The sequence below is a fragment of the Micropterus dolomieu genome, linkage group LG12 (assembly GCF_021292245.1).
Source record: "Micropterus dolomieu isolate WLL.071019.BEF.003 ecotype Adirondacks linkage group LG12, ASM2129224v1, whole genome shotgun sequence".
NCBI lineage: Eukaryota > Metazoa > Chordata > Actinopteri > Centrarchiformes > Centrarchidae > Micropterus > Micropterus dolomieu.
Genome location: NC_060161.1, coordinates 27,026,907 through 27,045,790, shown reverse-complemented (window position 1 = coordinate 27,045,790; position 18,884 = coordinate 27,026,907). Strand labels below are relative to the sequence as shown.

Genomic DNA, 18,884 nt, shown 5'->3' with positions numbered 1-18,884 from the left:
AGGGGCCTTTAATGGTGAGAGCTTCAAGTGATCTGACAGGAAGTCGGGTGGCAAAAGATTTGAATCTTAAAATCCCCTTTTATGTTGACTGATCACCTCAGAGCCTTTCTGGTTTACAGCACATGTGGGATCTTTGTTTTTAGGTGGATTGTGCCTTCAACTAGCTCAGACAGAGCGGGGATTGTGAGGCCTGGTGGCTTCGTCTATAGTAAGGTTCCATCACTGCGGTCCAGCACGCTGTGTGCTGCATTGCTGTGGTTACACAGTCCTGAGGCACACACACATGGTAAATGGAAATACTATGAGTATGTAAGCACAAAGTCATATAACATGCAGCAGCAGCACATGTAAACATATAGTATGTAGACGTAGCATACACACAGCTGGACAAACACACGCACATGCACATAAGTGTATGAGATTATATTACAATGCCAAATGATTAATCCTCTCTTTCTTTCTTTCTTTCTTTCTTTCTTCAAAAGTGGCAGGGAACTGGCAAGTGTGTGTTTGTTGGGTGAGAGATACATAGTTCATTGAGCGGGCACTAGGGGCAGCCCTTTATGTGTGTGTGGTGTGACAGTGTTAACATTCAAGGCAGGACCCTTGAACCTCCGAGGACTCTTCTTCTCACACCCCTCTAACGTTCTTTCTAAGCTGCGCTCCATCTGTTCCGCTCATTGCTCGTATTTTTTGTCCCATGTTTTTAGTCTTTTAATTTATTGATGAAAAATCGAGTGCTGAGCATGCCTCTGTTATTTATGTCTTGTATAAGTCAATGCAGTCATTCCTTTAATTCCTGTCCTCTACATCTTGTCGCTCTATTTAAAAAATCTCTTCAGTCCTTTTTAACTCTCTGCACTTGAAATTTTTTAAAACTTTCCCCCTGTCTTGTGTCTTTTCTTCCCGCGTCTCTTTCCTCATTTTCCCATCTCCTATATTTTCTCCACCGTCTCATCCATCCCTTTAACAGCCGCCCCTTCACCTCCCTCCATGTTTTTCTCATTTTCCTCCACTCCTCCACATTTGCCGCTTGTACTGTATCTTTATCGCAAAAGGATTCAGCAACTACAAAAGTACATAAATCAATAATGTAACTTAAAACATCGCTCCCCATCTAGCTTTTATCTTTCACCCTCTTCTTCTTCTCCCCTCTCCATCCATCCATCCATCCATCCATCCACCCATCCATTCCTCCTCCTCTTCTTGTTCAAATTAGCAGGAGGTGCTGGCAGCGGTCTCCTTTGCCCCTTCTTTCACCCCGAGAACACACTGCTCCCTCCTCCAGCACTCTTGTCCCCGGCCGAGTATAGAGCACAATACTAAGCTCTCCTTCTCAATGACTGTGTCTATGTGTATGAAACAGAGATTGCATTTTCACTAGTTATGAACTTAATGTATGTGTGTGTATAAAATGATAAAGAAGGAATGAATCTTCCTCTTTTCTATAGTCAACAAATCCAGTTAAAAAAAAGACTTTCTACACAACACATCTTCCCTACACTGTTTGTGGCGCTCAGTCCCAAACCAGTTTATTCTTACTGAAGGCGAAAATCTCGGAAGATACCATTTTATTTTTAAAAAGGCTCAGTAGTTTCCTGGGCACAGTAGCTTTTAGCAGATGTTACTTAAACAGGCGTAAACAGCACATTTGTCGGGGACTGTTTTCAGCTGCGGATTGATACACATTTGGTGCTCTTGTATTTCCAAAAGCAGTGTGGGACTGAGTCAAAATAAACTACAGCGTGTGGTGTTCATGGTAGTCTAAGAACATGTCACCCAGTGCAACAGGGCGGCTCAGTGATGTGTTTTTAATAGTTTTGGGAAAACAATGGAGCTCTGTGGTCCAGAGGAAGAAGATATATCAGGCTTTGGCTACACACCACAATACTTATTGGTAGGATCCATTCATTGTTGGTCCTTTCGCAGGACATGTTGACAATAAGAAAAATATAGAGCATCACCACAACGCTACATGTATCTGTTAAGCCTCACACTGTGCATCTGTATTCACTTGTGGTTGAGGTACGTGTGTGTGTGTGTGTGTGTGTGTGTGTGTGTGTGTGTGTGTGTGTGTGTGTGTGTGTGTGTGTGTGTGTGTGTGTGTGTGTGTCAGGGTATTAGCTGGGGTCCTGGGGTGAGTGCTTAGAGAGTTTTGAACAACCATAATCTCCCTTCCTATAATGTCCCCAGGTCAGGGGCCAACCTTCTCTCTCCCTCTCTCTCTCCTGCTCTCTCTCCCCCTGTCTCTCTATTCTCCTTGTTTTTTGGCTGAACTATCCGAAGCCCCTTTTCGTTAATCCGTCCTTTCTGAAACGAGCACCCTTCCCATCTCTCCGCCTCCTCTGCCACGCTCTGCGCTCGCTTTCTCTCGCTGTGTTTTTGGCTCTTACCCCTCTGACACTTTCTCATTCCCTTTTTTTTTCTTCCATTCTTTATCTCTTCTCCTCCCCTTCTTCTCTTTCCTTCCTCCGTTCCTTTCTCTCATCCTACGTTCTTATTTCTTCTCTTTCGTCTCGTCTCTCTGATGTGGTGGCGTGACCGCAAAGGGACGTGGTTCATTGTCAAGTCGAGGACCTATCGTACCATTCAAACACACAACCACACACACCTACGAACACACACACACACACACACACGCACACACACACACACAGGTTCCTTGGTATCTCTGGCACCGGCTGAATGACTAACAACTGAAAAGAAAGAAGGAATTCCCTCACAGCCTTTGACCTGCTTTCCTCTCTCTCTCCTTCTCTGCTGCTGCTGCTTTCTCACTTTTAATTTTTATTCTGTATTTCAGCAGAAGCCCTCAAGCTTCACCTTTTTGCCAAAATGTGGCACCATCCTTGTGTTCCCGAACTGCATCTCCCAAAAAGAATCACCTGTCAGTCAAGCTGTGTGAGCTAATCTGGGGATCCTTTGAAATTTCTGTTTATGCATTTCGATTTTCTGTGGGTGTTGCACTTTACGCTGTTGCTATTGCTCTTATTAAGAAATCTTTTGTTGATTTTTTTAATCGTTTCCTGTTCCTAAGGATAGCGCTCAATTCACCTGGTCCTTTGTGACCATCACACCAAGCTGACAAAGATCGACCTTCCCCGTGTTAGTTGGCCTTGAACAACGGGTTTACTCACAGCGCACGTTCCCTCAGCGTGTGCAATGAGAGGAAATAACCAGTCAACACTTTTAGGGTTCACGTAAGTCGATTTGCAATACAACGGACAACAATAGTGGAATTTACAAAAGACCATTTTGACCATTTTCAGAGGATTTCAAACATAAGTTAAGCTTTAATTTCAAAAATGTGAACAAAAGCTAACACTAATAACAACGATGGCTCCAAAACTATACAAAAAGGATAAAAATGTCACAGCAAATTATTTTAGTGGAAGAATGTAGGAGAAGTGGGTGTTTTCAAGTGAGTGATACTTACAACTTACATTGTGTTAAGTAGAAACAAGAGCAAAATGTCATCAAAACATACCTTGACCATTTACATATGCAATGAAAGAACACATCTGACAATTTATTGACTGCAAAGTTCAGCCTCAAAAAGAAATCCTAACTTATAAACTCTCTGCTAGCTTCATCTAAAAAGTCATCACCTACTCTGTCTCTTTTTGCTCTCAAACTCGTGGCTCTCTTTTCTTTTTTCATGCAAAGTATCAGCAAGACACACACATCTGAGCCAGTAAATTACTCTTTGTTTCCTACTTTGTTGCTTTCAGAAGTGCTGTCCTTCGTTTCCTGCTGCTGTTTTCCCTTAAGCCTGTTTCTCCCTCTTTTCTAGAAAAGTCCTCTGTGCTCCCTTTAATCGTCACGCTAATATTTCTATTTCATAACTTCTACAAATGTACACTTCTCTCCCACTCCAAACACACTCTCGCTGTCCCCCCAGTCAGCGGGTGTGTGGTGGCTGAACCGCGGCGTTGATCTGAGTAAACATAATTAGCTGTGATTTTTTGTCTTGCCCTAATAAAAGAGTCATTTGTTGGACATTTCCACTGCGCTACAAAGAGGACATTTATAAGCCCGGGCCCAGGTTCGCCCCCAGGCCAACCCCAACAGAACAGATGGGGGTATTTTTAGTACGGCCGGCGTGCTAGCTAGCTCTGCTCGGACAGTGTGTGTGTGTGTGTGTGTGTGAGAGGAGTGTGTGTTTTAGAGAGAGAGAGAGAGAGAGAGAGAACAAGAGAGTCAGGGAGATTTTATGAGATTTTCTGTGATCTCGGTGGCGTTTGTCAGAAATTTTGAGTACATGTGAGTGTGTCATGAAAGGTTTTGTGCATGTGTGAGAGTGTTTGGATGCTGTGTGTGGAAAATGCTCCCCGAAACCCCCCTCTCTCCTGCCTTTATTGGCTTCTTATAAAATATCGGATGAATCTCTGTTGAAAAAACACAAAAGGGGACTCTGTAGAAGCAGACATCGCTGGTTACAAGAACGGCTCTGTCCAGACTGTAGTCACACACACACAAAGTTGAAAGCACAATACCTTAGGGATGTTCCCTTACTTTGTTATTAAACACTATTGCTGTCGCTCATTGGTGTGTACATAACCTTTAAACCTGACATAACCTCAATTCTACCCTTATTGTGTCCTTAATTTAACCTTTACTCTGATCCTGAATCTTAACCTGCGACTCTGTGCAGTAGCCTATTTTATAGCTCAGTCTCCAGTCTGCTCTCAACCGGCCGGAGCTGTTTTTACTAGATTTTTACTTTAAGTGAAATGGGAGTTTTGGCCTGAGACAGACACAAGTGGTTGAAAAAACAGACCATTTAACGAACTCTGATTTTAGACATTGCTATTTGCGCTTGCAGGTTGCAACAAGGAAAACTTCATGTTATAGGCTACAGTTACGACAAACCAAAACGGAAAGGAAATGAGAAACTACGAAGTTCGAGACTTTGTTGTAGGCTATAGTCTAAAGTAAACTTTCTATAAAAGCATACCTGCAAGACAAAAAATCTTTTAACTATATGTCAGTCATTTTTACCCCACCTAATGACCCCTGACAATTAACGTGAATATACAGGATTTATTCAAAATAGACTAAAACAAACTGTAAGAAACATGCACACATCATGTTTTCTGCCTCCACAACCAGCTTGTACTTCTCTGAGTTGCTAGGTAACACATCCACAAGGGAGAAAAAAAAAGCTTTAAAACTTTATGCCGCCATCATTAAGAGAGACCTCTTTATGGTTTTCAGCTCACATCAGAGTTTGTTGCCTGTGACCTCAGCGGTAAAATCAGCCGTAATGTTGTGGTAGCAATTTTGGTTTCTGGGTTTTTGTGAAACTAAGCAAGTGTTTACAGTGAAGGCTCCTTCGCTCCACTGAAGTTTGGAGGGAAGGGAGTGTTCAACCTGCGCAATCAGTGTGAAGCTGTGACGCCTGCGTCTCTGCGGCGACGTCTACGACTCTGTGCATGTGTGTTGTGATCCCATGTGCGGTTATGTACGTGTTCTCCTGCAGAAGAAGTGTGGCGTCATTACATCACAACTTTTCCATGCTTGCTCTGTGTGTGTGTTTTGCCAGATTTGGGAGGGAGAGGCGGGGGGGTGTACACTTCTCACCTTTTATGCTAAATGTCATCCAGACCACACCCCTGGCACGCACACACAGACACACACATTATTTTAGCGTAACTTTTTTATACACTATTTTTTTTCCATTTTCTTGTGGGGAATAAGACAGATGAAAACCTCCAGTATCCTGCCAAAATGTGTGTTTGTGTGTGTGTGAAAAGAAAATAGAGAGAACTGGAAGGAGAAAATGTACGAAGAGATACACACACAACGCACGTAGCTGCACACACCACACACACACACGCACACAAACACACACACACACACACACACTCACACAGAAGCCACAAGAAACACACAATCGGCCCAATCTGATGCTGTATCTTGGAGTGTGAAAGGGAGCCTTGTCTGGCTGCCTGAGGAACTCCCTTCAAAAGTGTGTGTGTGTGTGTTTGAGCAGGCCTGCCAGGCAGACATACTAAACCACTCTACATCCATGTGGCAGCAAAATGTAGCTTGGAAAACAACCCCACTCTTACACGCACACACACCCTGAGGGCTCCAGAGGCCAGCCGGCGACCTGGTGTGTGCGCAAATGTGTGTGTTACCATGTGTGTGTGTGTGCATGCCACAGTAAAAAGAGGAAGTGTACAGGAGCTGTGAAAACAGTTCAGGTCAACAGTTTGTACCCAGACAGATCGACAGAGAGAGAGAAAAAGAAACCGAAATCTGCAAAGGTGAAGGATCGAGGGATACAAGAATAAATGCTTCTAAATGCTTCTTTAAAATACACTTTTAAAAGAAACATCAACCTGACGGGACGTTTAAGTGGCTGTTTCCAGTAACTATGATGATAGCTGATGGCAGAAATCTAAAACATTGGTTTTAAATGTCCAGTATTGCTATGAAATCCCTCCTAATCGAAGAGTGGTTGCTTTCCAGTTGGCATTTTGTACTGTTTGACGGGAAGAACTGCATCGTGGAAGCAGCTCAAACTGCTTTCCACAACCACGGGATTAGGACGTAGACCAGAATGCAATGTAGCTGTAAGAAAAGCTGTATACCGAGTAAGGATTTATAGAAAGTCTCCAAAATCTCAAAATCTTCAAAATGCACGGTTTAGATAAAATAATGTCAGCACCTCATGAAAAGGTCCGAACATCTGAAGTAGCTTAAGCGCAACGACAAACACAGTTACGGAGGCAGGGTGTGTTGGGCTGAATGCTAATTAGCAGCATTTTTCATCTATAAAAGCAGTCTGGCAATCAGAGTTTTCAAAGCAACACGAAACAGCTAACAGAGCTGCAAAGAGGCTGACGCATCTGTGCTCAATTTAGGCCCAGTTCTCACGGAGAAACGTTAAGATGTGAGGTGCGTTGCAAGGAGGGGAGAAAGAGATGAGCTGCAACTGCCAAATGCAAAAAGTAGTCGAGACTTGGGGTCGAGGTCTTTGTTTGTGGTTTGACAGGTATGTCCTGCTGCTTCTTCTGAAGTGATGAAGCATTTTCAAAAATGTTTTCTGCAACAAAGAAAAAACACACACCTGCCCATTGAACCTTGACTCTGATCTTAGATCTTAACCTGCAGCTCTGTGCAGTATTTTACACCTGTGGGTCCAGTTTGAAGCTGCTTACCCAGCTCTCAGCCTGCCAGAGGCATTTTTATTTTTACTTTAAGTAAAAAAATAAGTTAAATGTGAAGCACTTTCCGTGACAACGACAAAGTCGAGCCGCACCTGTCCATTGAAACACGTGGAGTTGAAAAGTATTTTAGCAAAGCGAAATGTCTTTGTGTGGGTGAAGCTTAAAAAAAACTGCAAGAAATAATTCAAGAAGAAATCAAAAGTCAACAAGAACATTCTGGTAAGTCATGATAATATGCGCTAAACACAGCAAACGGAATCAACCACAGTATGGTTACAGTTGGAGAAAGGTCATGGTAATGACAAATAAACTATGGTTACGGCTAGAAAAGATTGTGGTTACAGTTAATAAAAGGGAAATGTCTATTACAGGTGTGTACCTCCACACCCTTACTTTTCACCTGGCCATGTAAAGGGAACGTTACTTCTGCCAGTGGCGCTTAATGTTGGCATTTTATGTAAATTGCCGAATCATCTAATGTGGATGTTTTTCTTGGGGATACTGTGCTGAACACAAATATAATAGAAATATACACAATACATGGCCTACATTTGCAGCAGAGTTAACTTTAAAGGAGACAACTTCTTTCATTGATTAATTAAGTGTTTCCATTATTTTGGGCAAACACTGTAAGACACAAATAAGACTTTAAATGGGAAACGACAAATTGCAACTCAAAAGCTAGCATCATTGTGATGTTACCTGTAAAACGTTCATTAACATCACATTACCGTTCAAGGTTCGTCATCAAAACACGTTGTTTGTGTTGTTAAAGGGCCACGCCAACAATTTCACTTGTGCAACCAAAGTCTGAGACCCTGATGATGTCTCAGCATTGGCTCAGAGACTACACATTTTTGACTAAAAGCCTGTATTACAAACTGAAAGATACAGGCATCTTATGGGAGGTGTAGTATCTTGTGTTTTAGGAGTTTGTTTTTGGACAAATACTAGGGAATAAAAGTCAAGACACCTCTGCCTCTTTAAGGCTTTTACTTAATGCTGAGTGCATTTCTACCTCATATAGCTACCACAACAGTAGCAGCTATTAATCATGTGATCAGTGGAAGAAAGGGGTAAAAGATGAGCAGATGTGGCTAAACATGAACGGCCAGGTGTTTCAGCACCAAATCTTTTCATTTTTAGTTGATACTTTCATTCAGAGTGACTTGCAGCAACTGAGCAAGTAGTTAGCTTTGTGTTTCCTACTTCCTTTTAACAGCTCTTGGCGGCTAAAGCAGCTTTTCATTTGATTGTATTAAATGTATCACAGCTTCTCTGCAGGACTCTGAGCCACAAATTACATCGTAAACCAGAACCACTGAGGAGAAGTTTGAAGCTTCAGTCAGTGGAATGCTGTAGAAAGACGAAACAAACAGGAAATAAACTACCTGCTAAAATTAGTCCCTGAACACAAATAAACTGAGCATGTCTAAGAAGCTCTCTCTCTCACACACAAATACACAAACATACTGATGGTTTCCTGTAGCATGAGCGTTACAGTAGCTCCTAATGTTAATTTCCATCATAATACAAGGGAAAAAGAGAAGAATTTACCCTTATCTACATCATTTTTAAAAAGCCCTCAAGACTCCATCTCTCTTTCTGTAATATAAATGTGGGACCAAACATTTTTTTTTTTTTTTACAGCGCCTCATAGTACTGCTTCTATGGTGTGTATGTTAACGTGTGTGTGTGTGTGTGCCTCACAGTCATACATATCTCTTTCCCCAGGAGTAAACTGGGGTCAAACCAGTTAGTGTTGTCACGGCAATTTGCAGTTAGGCCTCTGCATGTTTGTTTGCTTTGCAAGTTTTTTTTTTTTTGCATGGATTTTATGCATACATGCATGTGTGTTTTTACTGTATATGTGTGTGCGTGTGAGCTTGTGTGTGAATGATTTGTTTGTCTGCGAGTGTTGGTGTGTATGCCCGATATGTGTGTGTGTGTGTGTGTGTGTGTGTGTGTAACACAGTAAGCTGCCCTCCGGCTGATATATATTCTTTTCACTCAAACAGCCCATTTACAGTTCTGGGGTCGGCTTCCTCTCGCTCTGCCGTGACCCGGACCGTTTAGAGGTCAGCGTCAAAGCTGAACTCAGGTCAGCTCGCTAACTGACTCCAGCACCGGTCCTCTGGGGGTTTACCGACAGCCAGGTTGCTCAAAGCATAGGGCAGGGGCCCGAAATGGACTGGGCGGCTTCTTATGGTGGGACCCCTCGTAAAAAAAAGAGGCAAAGATGTTTACTATATCCTTGGCAGGAAGAACTTTGGGCAACTTACTGCATTACAAGCTCATTTTTAGCATCTGCCTCTAAACACTCATTGCTGTGGTGTTTCAAACATTAAACTAGGCGTGATAGCAGACACTGAGTGTCATTGGTTATATTATCCTGGTTGGATAACTGGGATTAGAAATTAGAAAAATTAAGGTATTGCCCATATTAAAGTTGTTAAACACTCATTTAAGAAATCCTAGTTCCTTAAAGTTGTTCCTAACCTGGAAGTTAATGAACATAAGCTCTTGTAAAATAGTTGCTAGGATAGGAAAATGTAGGATTTTACTTCTTCAGGCCAGGTTAAGTGTGAAGAAGGAATTACCACTGTTTGGTTGGTCACAACCTGTAGCCACGTGCAACCTGTGACAAGGGGTGCAAGTAGATGTAATTTCATTCAGTCAGAAGCCAAAAAAATTATGGGAACCAGTGGCATACAGAATGGGTTAAAGTATCTCTTAACACTTGTCCATTAAATATTAATATTTCAAGATGGTAAAGCTATAAAGAACTGAAGCTGAAATTGATCAAATCCTTGAGGAACCACATCAACATCTTTTAAATTCGTTCGCTCTGGTCCTCCTGGATGAGATGTTTCATTTACTGTACTGGAAGCCTGAGCTGAAAATGTTTTGAGAACCTCTGACCTCAACTATTCATCGGGCGAAGTTAAAGCTGAACTCAGATCACATCCTGGAGGCATCCTGAATCAGTTTTCATTGAATTAACCTGGTGTATACGGCTTTTTTAAACATCTGCAGTCCGCTACCTTCAGTGTATACGTTTACTTTTGCTCTGGGAGCCCGAGATGATGGAAACATCAGTAACTTTTAGCATGTGGGGACTCACCAGAAATGGTCTGTTTGGGCCCCAAACCACAGGGAGAAAAAACACTTACTCAGAGCTTTTAGAGGTGAAGATCAAAGCTAGAGTGAAGGTCAGATCCTAAGAGGCTGTTTTGAACTAATAGCCAGCATAGGAATCGCTGCAGAGCTTAAACTTGAAAGGTTCTGGTCAGGTTTGCAAAATAGCATCAGCATCATTTGGCAACTTTTACAGCAAGTTTGGGTGACGGTGAGGACGAGGAGAAAGATTATGATGTTGGGAAAGGTGTTGATGGGGATTGTTGCAACTTTACAAAGCATCACTAAAATGTAAGGTGATCTACTTTTGACCATTTTTTTCAGGGGTTGTTATCAATTTTCTGGCATGTTTCTCATGCGCAGTCAAACTGAGCATAAAAAAGTTGAGGTCCAGAAATAACAACAAGAAAAATAAGAAGTAGGAGATGAGGGGGCTCTCCATCAACTGTCAGCTAAACAGGGTGGAGTTTTGGGGGATTTCCTCGATATAATGTCCTTTCACACCTTCTCTACTGGTGTGGGAAATTCCCAATTATTTCGGCAAATTTCCTCCACATTCTCTCTCCTGGCCCAGGCATCCTTTAAAACCAATGTTTTCTTTCGCTTTCTTCAGGCTTAAAAGTTTTAGGAATCCCCACCTTCTTATGTAAATCTTTATGAAGTGAATGTGTCCTGAAGTATGAATTACAGTGAACTATATCAAAATGGACTTTGAAATAACCTAGACTATCAGTTGATGTTCGATGGGCTAAAAACCTGAGATCTGAAAACCACAAATCAACTACCAGTAAAGCAACCTTTGAGTCATAGATATTGATTAATAATCCTACCACCAGTCTTTATTTGTCCAATGGAAAAGGTCTCAAACCCATATATTTAGGACATTTCTTAAGAGTCCGTGTTGTTCAAATCCGTAGAGCTCTAAGATTGATCTTTATATCTCCTCTCTGTCCTTCTGTCTAGGGTTCAGGCTTCCACGCATCGCGGAGGCAGAAGTACGGCAATGTGTTCAAGACCCACCTGCTGGGCCGCCCTCTGATCCGGGTGACTGGCGCAGAGAACGTGCGCAAGGTGCTGATGGGGGAGCACACGCTGGTGACGGTGGACTGGCCGCAGAGCACCTCCACGCTGCTGGGACCCAACTCGCTGGCCAACAGCATCGGAGACATCCACCGCAAGAGGAGAAAGGTCAGGACAAAAACAAATACAAACATACATGCACATGTTGGAGATGTTTGAGGGATATATGAGGTAAGGAAGGGGAAAACTGACACGTGAGCCCCTTCACTTCATGAATACTCTGGGAACTTCACTTGTCAGGATCACGTTTCTTTTTCTTTTCTGTAAAAGTCACGCTGCACAAAGAAAGACTTCCATAATACTTTGTACACAGCTAAAAGATTTAATGCAGTCACATTAGCGGAAAGGCTACAGCATACACTGGGATAAATATGAAATACCTGCCTTGTTCCACCTTTTAAAGGCAACACTGTAATACATTTCTCAGAGGCAGAAGAGAAAAAATAAAGACAAAATCACATAAATCATCAGGTGACCAGCTGAGTCACCGTACATTTTCAACTTTCTAAAGAATAAAAATACAGAAGAATTGCTTATTCTGTACCTGCAGCATGTGAGCAAGTACAGCCGTTAAATGGAAGCCCCAAACTAACAACTCATATTTTTTTTACACTATACTTTACTTACTAAGGAATTATATAGTTGATGGTAATCAGGGGCTTGTTCATCTAGGGAATATGTTTTAAAATCTCTGACTGATTATAGTATTTTTCAACTCACTCATTTTCCAGCACTGTGGTCAGAACAAAAATGGATCTTAGAGTTTCTTTATTGCGTACCAGAAACGAAATGTGGCAGCTCCATCTGTATCTATCCTGCCATGCTTGCCATTTTGGAACAATTTACTAACTATAGTGATATCTCAACATCAAAAATAGCGGCAAAAGTGTTACAGATTTCATGTCTGAAAGAGGCTATATACGTAATGTACAGTTTAGACCGGTATAAACAAATACACACACACACACAGTAATCTGAGTCACCTGCTGCACAATGAGGAAGGTAGGACACACTCTTCCACACACACACACACACACACACACACAAACAGAAAGAGAGAGTATCAGTGTAAAGCTATCCCGTCCTCTCAGTCTTATCAGCAGTGTTCTGGCTACTGAAGCGTGAGAACAACTCCTCCGTCACGTCATCCTCCCCTCCACTCGTCGAAATGGAGAGAGAGGGATTTCAGTCAATACCAAGCCCTCCTTTGATTATCTGTTTTACGACATATCTTCTCTACTTCATTTTTCCAATTTCTCCCTGATTTTGATTCCCTTATATTTCTTTCTCAGTCTTTCCTTTTCACCTCATGTCTCTCTTTACTTTCCTTTTCTCTCTCTCTTTTCTGTGCCAGGACCATTTCAGGTAATCAACCACTTACCTCTCCCTCCTATTATCCCGTTATCCCCGGGGCACATACCTTCCCTCTCTCTCTCTCTCTCTCTCACACACACACACACACACACAAACAGGACCTGAACGAGAAGAACAAGAAGCAGAGTCTGGTGTGTTTTCCTGTGAATCAGTCTCTAATTTTCTCTATCTGGATCCTCCGTTGAGGGGGAAAGGAAGGAGGGAGTTGTTTTTTTTTTTGAGGGGTTTGGAGGCGGGGTCAGGTTTCGTTACCGTGGTGCCTGGGGACAGTGAGGGGTCGGTTGGGTCTAATCTGTGCTCTGATCCCCTCTCCTCTCCCTGGAGACCCCTGCACTAACCTCATGTAATGACCCCTGATTAAGGAAGGCTGCCTCCAACACAGCACAAAGAGGGGCTTTCTGTGGGGGCCCAAAACACACACACACACACACACACACACACACACACACACACACACACACCTATAACAGTACACAAAGCATATGTGCACAGATACCTGAACATTCCCCTGCCCTCAACCCAAACAGCCAGATACAAGGTCGGCAATGTTGCTTATAGTTGTAGGTTTAAGATCTGTGTTGCAAAGCAACAACACCGTTGAAGTGCCTTTGTGCAAGACAAGCAATCTCCTACCTGCTGCTATTCTCTCCATGACCTCTGACCTTCCTGAGGATCCAGAAAGGAAAGAGGTTTTCCCTTCAGAGATCAAGTGATGAAGCATCATATCATAGAGTGGCTCGAATTTAAACTACCGTATTACAACCATGCTGTCAGAAACTCCAACTGCAAGTTAAACTGAGCTAATGAAACCCTGTAATGGCCAATTAACTTTAAAAGACACACTAAAAACGGAATTGAACACACACACTAGCATGTCAACATTATAACAACCCACAAAGCAGCACTGTCTGTAGGAGCCAGTGTTACATTGGTGCTCTTTCCGTTCAAAAAGAATATGTGATCTTGTGCCAACTGTCTAGACCTCAAATGTAAGACCACACTGACTTTTTCAAGTGTCAAAGCCAGAAAAAAAAAACATTCTCGTATATTTAGGCCAATATGGTAATAACATCTGACTTTTTTTATAAATACATGTATTTCAGCCTCCGACCAGTTAAAAATGCAAGTGTTTCCATTTCCTGTAACAAAACACTCTCTGTACGGAAGCCCTTTCCTGACAAATGCACAGGAAATTTTACGTGCATTCAGTTTGTTCGGAAGAAACAGGCTGCAAAATAGTAAGAACAACGTTAGTGATGGACAGACAAAGAAAAAACTGACAAAATAAGGAGGTATGATTGACTGACAGGTGCAAAAAAAAGTTACTTGACCCTTATCACTCAGCTCTAAATGCACATATATAGATGCGTACAGTCTTGCTCAGTAGCAACTCAACAGGACATGTGGGGGCAGGAGGGTCAACAGACAGAGACAGACAGAGAAAAAGAAAGTGAGAGAAGGAATGGCAAGGATTTCTGCATAATAAAACTAAGTCAACAGACAGAAGTGAAACAACATCAACTGAGAGAAAGAATGAACGACTGGCTTACTGTCTGTCTGACCCACTGGACCAGAACTGCTCCTCTGTTTGTGTGTGTGTGTGTGTGTGTCTGTGTGTCGGCCCTCCTTGTGGTTTTCGTATGGAAAAACAATCTTCACACAGCACATTAGCCATCGGTAGATCAACAGAGTCAGCCAGTTTCCATATAACCCCGTGTTAAGCTAGGAAACTTACTCCATCAAAAGAGCCACAGCGGCCTGGTTTTCCACTACAGGCCAATCAGGGCCAAACGTGGCCAGCCGGGTCTTACACACCATCCTGAAAACAACATCAAAAATATGTATTTCTGCTGCAAAGAGACTTTATCACTTTCGTTACCCTATCAAGGCTCTAGTCCCATGGGCTCGTGGACGGCTGGGAGTTAGAGATGGTTCACAAATGGAGCCAGTGTTGCGGCTTTTGCACTTTGCCTGATATTTCAATGCAAATGTAGCAACAGAAGTCAGTTATGACAATCCTTTTATAGGATCCTAGTGAGGCTCAAGACTTTTATCTCTAAAGACGGATTTCTTCACTCGGATAAATGAGAGTTTCCTAATAAACATGACAAAAGTGGGATTTTTTGCAGAAAACAGCTGTCTGCTTTAACAGAAAATGACACAGTGAGAGCGTTCAGAGTGAACCAAAACTGCTAAGTTGTCGACCGCAAAACAGAAACAATGAGCTTAAAGATGATAAAATAGCCCATAGAGCTGCAAGGTCAAAGTTGGGTGAGGATTCCCTGTGGGTTTTGTTAAAAGGAGCGACCCATGTCACGTACAAGTAGACATGTGATTCCTTGTTCATATAAAAATATTGATCTTTGAATGTCTCGTTTTAGTTGTTAAATGTTAGAATCCCAACAATGTTCTTGCACACCATAAAGTTGCTAATGACAGTCAGTATGTCACCTTCATTTAAGCTCAGGTCTTTAGTTTTCAGCATGCAAATGACCCAAAACCAAACATTAATTTGACCTTTTGTACCATTAGCTGTACACAATAAAGAAAACATATGATTAAGGACCATTTCTTTACCTTTCCCAATATAAACTAACAAAACACACAATACAATACAATGCTGTAGTAAACATGCTGAGGTGGCCTCAGTAAGCCCTACCTGACCTGCAGTGGAAAAGTGTCCCTTCATACTGAAATAACATTGGGTTTAGGATTTTAAAGGCACTTACACACACATGCAAATACACACTATGTTGACAGTGGCAGCCAGTTCTTTATTTTCACCCTTCTGACATACCTCTCACTTTTCTGTCCCTCCACTATTTAAATTCCCTCATTCCACTTTTTTTCTAGCTCCACATTTTCCTTCTTCCTTGTTTTTCTTTTTTTTTTTTTGGAACCAACCCTCCGGCACTAAATATAGGAAAAGCAGGAACAGGGTGAGACAGCGAGGTAGATTGGACAGGAATAAAAGAAGTGGATAGATTCAAATTGACCTCTGCCTCAATTTAAGTGTCACTTTTAACCTGACATCTTCAACTGGTTTTCTGTCTGAAATATATATATATATATTTTAAAATAGTGGCGAATCAGTCCAATTTTCCTTTCCACTCTTTCCTCTTCTCTCAGTATGTTGATCTGCATGCCTCTCTCTCTCTCTCCGCGTGTGATGTGATGTCTCTTTCCTGTACTTTTGCTCATCACCAGTAGAGGGCACCGCCAATTCTAACTGAACTGAAGCCCATTCTGTCTGTCCCCTCTCTGCTTTACTCAGTTTTATCAGTCTCTAAGGCCAAATTTAAAGAAAATATATATCAATGAGGAGTTGTTGCAGAGTTTAAACAACGTTTTTGCAGGGAGGTGAACCATGCTTCACTGTTGTCTTAAGAAAACCTCATGGCTGCAGTTCAGGTGATTTTCATATTCCCATTCCAGCTGAGAAAGTACAAGGTCCTCTGTTGGTTGAGAAAAGCCACCAGGAATGATCATGAATCTTAATCCATGCAGAAGTCCACAGTGGTAGAAAAACTTTAATTACAAAGTACTGTACAGTAATACATGTTCAAATACTGCAGCAGAAAGAAATACTCTTTTACTCTTTACTAAGTAGTAATATCTCAACATAAAAACACTGCTACAAAGTAAAAGTCTTGCACTTAAGTAAAAGCACACAAGTATTATCAGCAAGATATACTTGAAAGTACTCATTATACCGAGTTTCCCCTTTCAAATATTCTATAATTAGTTATTTTTGGTGCCTTATCATGTAAGCAGCATTTAATGCTGTAGCCGGTTGAGGTGGGACAAATTACCCATTCAAATGCTGCTGGGTAGTTGATCCTATAAAAATACAAGTACAAATACCTAAAAAGTGTAGTGATATGACGCTTCAGTGCAGGCTACTTTCTAACAGTGACATACTGCCTAAAAAGGCAATGTCCTGCATTATGTAAAAGTTCAGTGTGTAAACTATAGCTCATCTTCTTCTGCAGAGTAACAAGTAACTGCAGGGACATTTAGTGGAGTAAAAGTACAATATTTCTCTTTAAAACATGATAGAATGAAACCTTTAGTCTGATAGCACGGAAATAGAGTGTAGTGCAAACTTATATGTTAATGCAGCAGTTTTTAATGATTTCCCACGTCTGGAAATGCATTAAGCTTTAAAACTAAACTTTAAAACATGTTTCTCAAGCTGAAATAGCACATGCATTTAGATATAAACGTCCTGAAGTAGATTGTTGTAGGTTGTTTTTTAATTGCTTGTGTGGTTCTGTTAACATGCTTTAAGATGAAATATAAGAAGAAGTGATGTGATTTTGCCTCCTATGTGACTTTTGTTGTAACATTAACTTCACGTGGCTGCTCTGAAAGCCCTGGAGCTCACCAACAAAGCAATCCTTTTCTGATTCGACGCGATGATAGAGGCAGGGAAAGACGTATGGACTGCTTGTTTGACTAAGAGAAAAGAGCGAAGAGAATTAAAAGCATTTTAAAAAAGGATGACTGAAGGGGCAGGGAGAGACGGGAAGAGGTGGGAGTGAAGAGAGAGAGAGGGAGAGAGGGAGAAGGAGGGCAGAGAGAAGAATAAAGGAGTCTTTACATGTCTGTGGAACCAGCAGCTCGCAGCACTTTCACATAATTTAAGACATATGGACGTTATTAGGACGGCCGTATTTGTGTGTGTGTGTGTGTGTGTGTGTGTGCCTGTGACTATATCAGTGTGTGTGTATAGGAGTCTGGGAGTGTTTGTGTGTGTGTGTGTCTTTAAGCCTGTGTCTTTGCGCTGCAGGCTAGAGAAGACTGTCACGTTTTTGTGGTGCAGCAAAATGACCGTTGTACTGAACAATCCCTCCTCCACCCCCCCCGGCCTGTGTGGAACTTGGAACGTCCCAGAATGACACGGCATAAAAAACTGCGTTTGATTGGCAGCCAGGCCATGCAGGGAGATACCATGCACGTGTGTGTCTGAGCGTGTGTGTTTTGTGTGACCTGTAGTTACCTTTCAGAGTCTTGGCCTCATGTCCGTCTGTGTGCGCACACCACACACTACACACACACACGCGCACACACACACACACACACACACACACACACACACACACACACACACACACAAAGACTGACTGACTCACTGGTCCTACAGTAGCTCAATGCTGCTGCCCCGACTAAATTTATGTCGGCCTGTGTGTGTGTGTGTAGGAAGAGGCAAAGTACTCACCCAAATTGACAAATTATACATAATCTAGTGCAGACGGGTTAAATAGCTAAATTCACAACGTTACACAGCCTCATCTGGCTTTAACCATATTTTGCCCAATCACCTTTCGCTCTCTCTTCAAAGTTGCTGAAGATTTACCCGATGACTCTGACAAAATATGTTCGTCTACTTTTGCAGTCCTGCGGCAAGTGATCAACAAGCTGGCTCAGTTAAAGAGAAAAGGTTGATTCGTGGATTCAAAGATGTTGAAACCACTGAAGTGAAAATCAAATGACTAATTAACCAGCCAATTTACTGACAAAGAAACCCATAAAATGAACAAATAGTTCTAGGACTAGGTTACCAACTAAATCTCTGACACACAATCAGTCCATTAAACGAATGAGTGAAAATCTGACCACATGACCACACAAGTAATTAACTAAATAAGTCCTTCAATTACTGATGGACTAAGTAATCAGTCAAATCACTTAAATGATAAGAGATTACTTGTAACCAACTAAATGTTTGACTAATTAACTGACTTAAGGATAAACAAATCCTTTTGGGCCAATCTGCAGCAACTGGAAGACAGTTTAAAGACGCGTCTTTCTTCCATGTATCATCTAAAACCAGTTCATGGTCTCCAAAAAACCCTACCCCGCATCCTCATACACCTAACCCTGTACCCTGTACAATGGAAGAACGAACAGTGGCCAATCGATCTGACATTGAGATTAGCTTAAAAACGAACTAAACCTGACAAACAAAAGAACAGATAGCATTGTGTTATTTCACTGTTTTGAGGTCAGATAGTGTATGTAATCCCCTGTGGTCATGGTAGGGGCACAGGTCATGTGTCTTGGAGCACTCTGTGATCTGCTCTAACTATTCCCTAACATATATATATATAT

The 18,884-nt window shown here is 41.9% G+C and overlaps 1 protein-coding gene across 1 annotated transcript in view; it reads left to right on the top strand.

Moving 5' to 3' along the window:
• The window catches only part of LOC123980769 (cytochrome P450 26B1), a 38,057-nt gene that overhangs the window by 7,714 nt on the left and 11,459 nt on the right, over positions 1-18,884 (top strand). Inside the window, exon 2 of the mRNA XM_046065316.1 lies at positions 11,280-11,504. Coding sequence (XP_045921272.1) covers positions 11,280-11,504 — 225 coding nt within the window. The remainder of the gene's footprint in view (positions 1-11,279; positions 11,505-18,884) is intronic.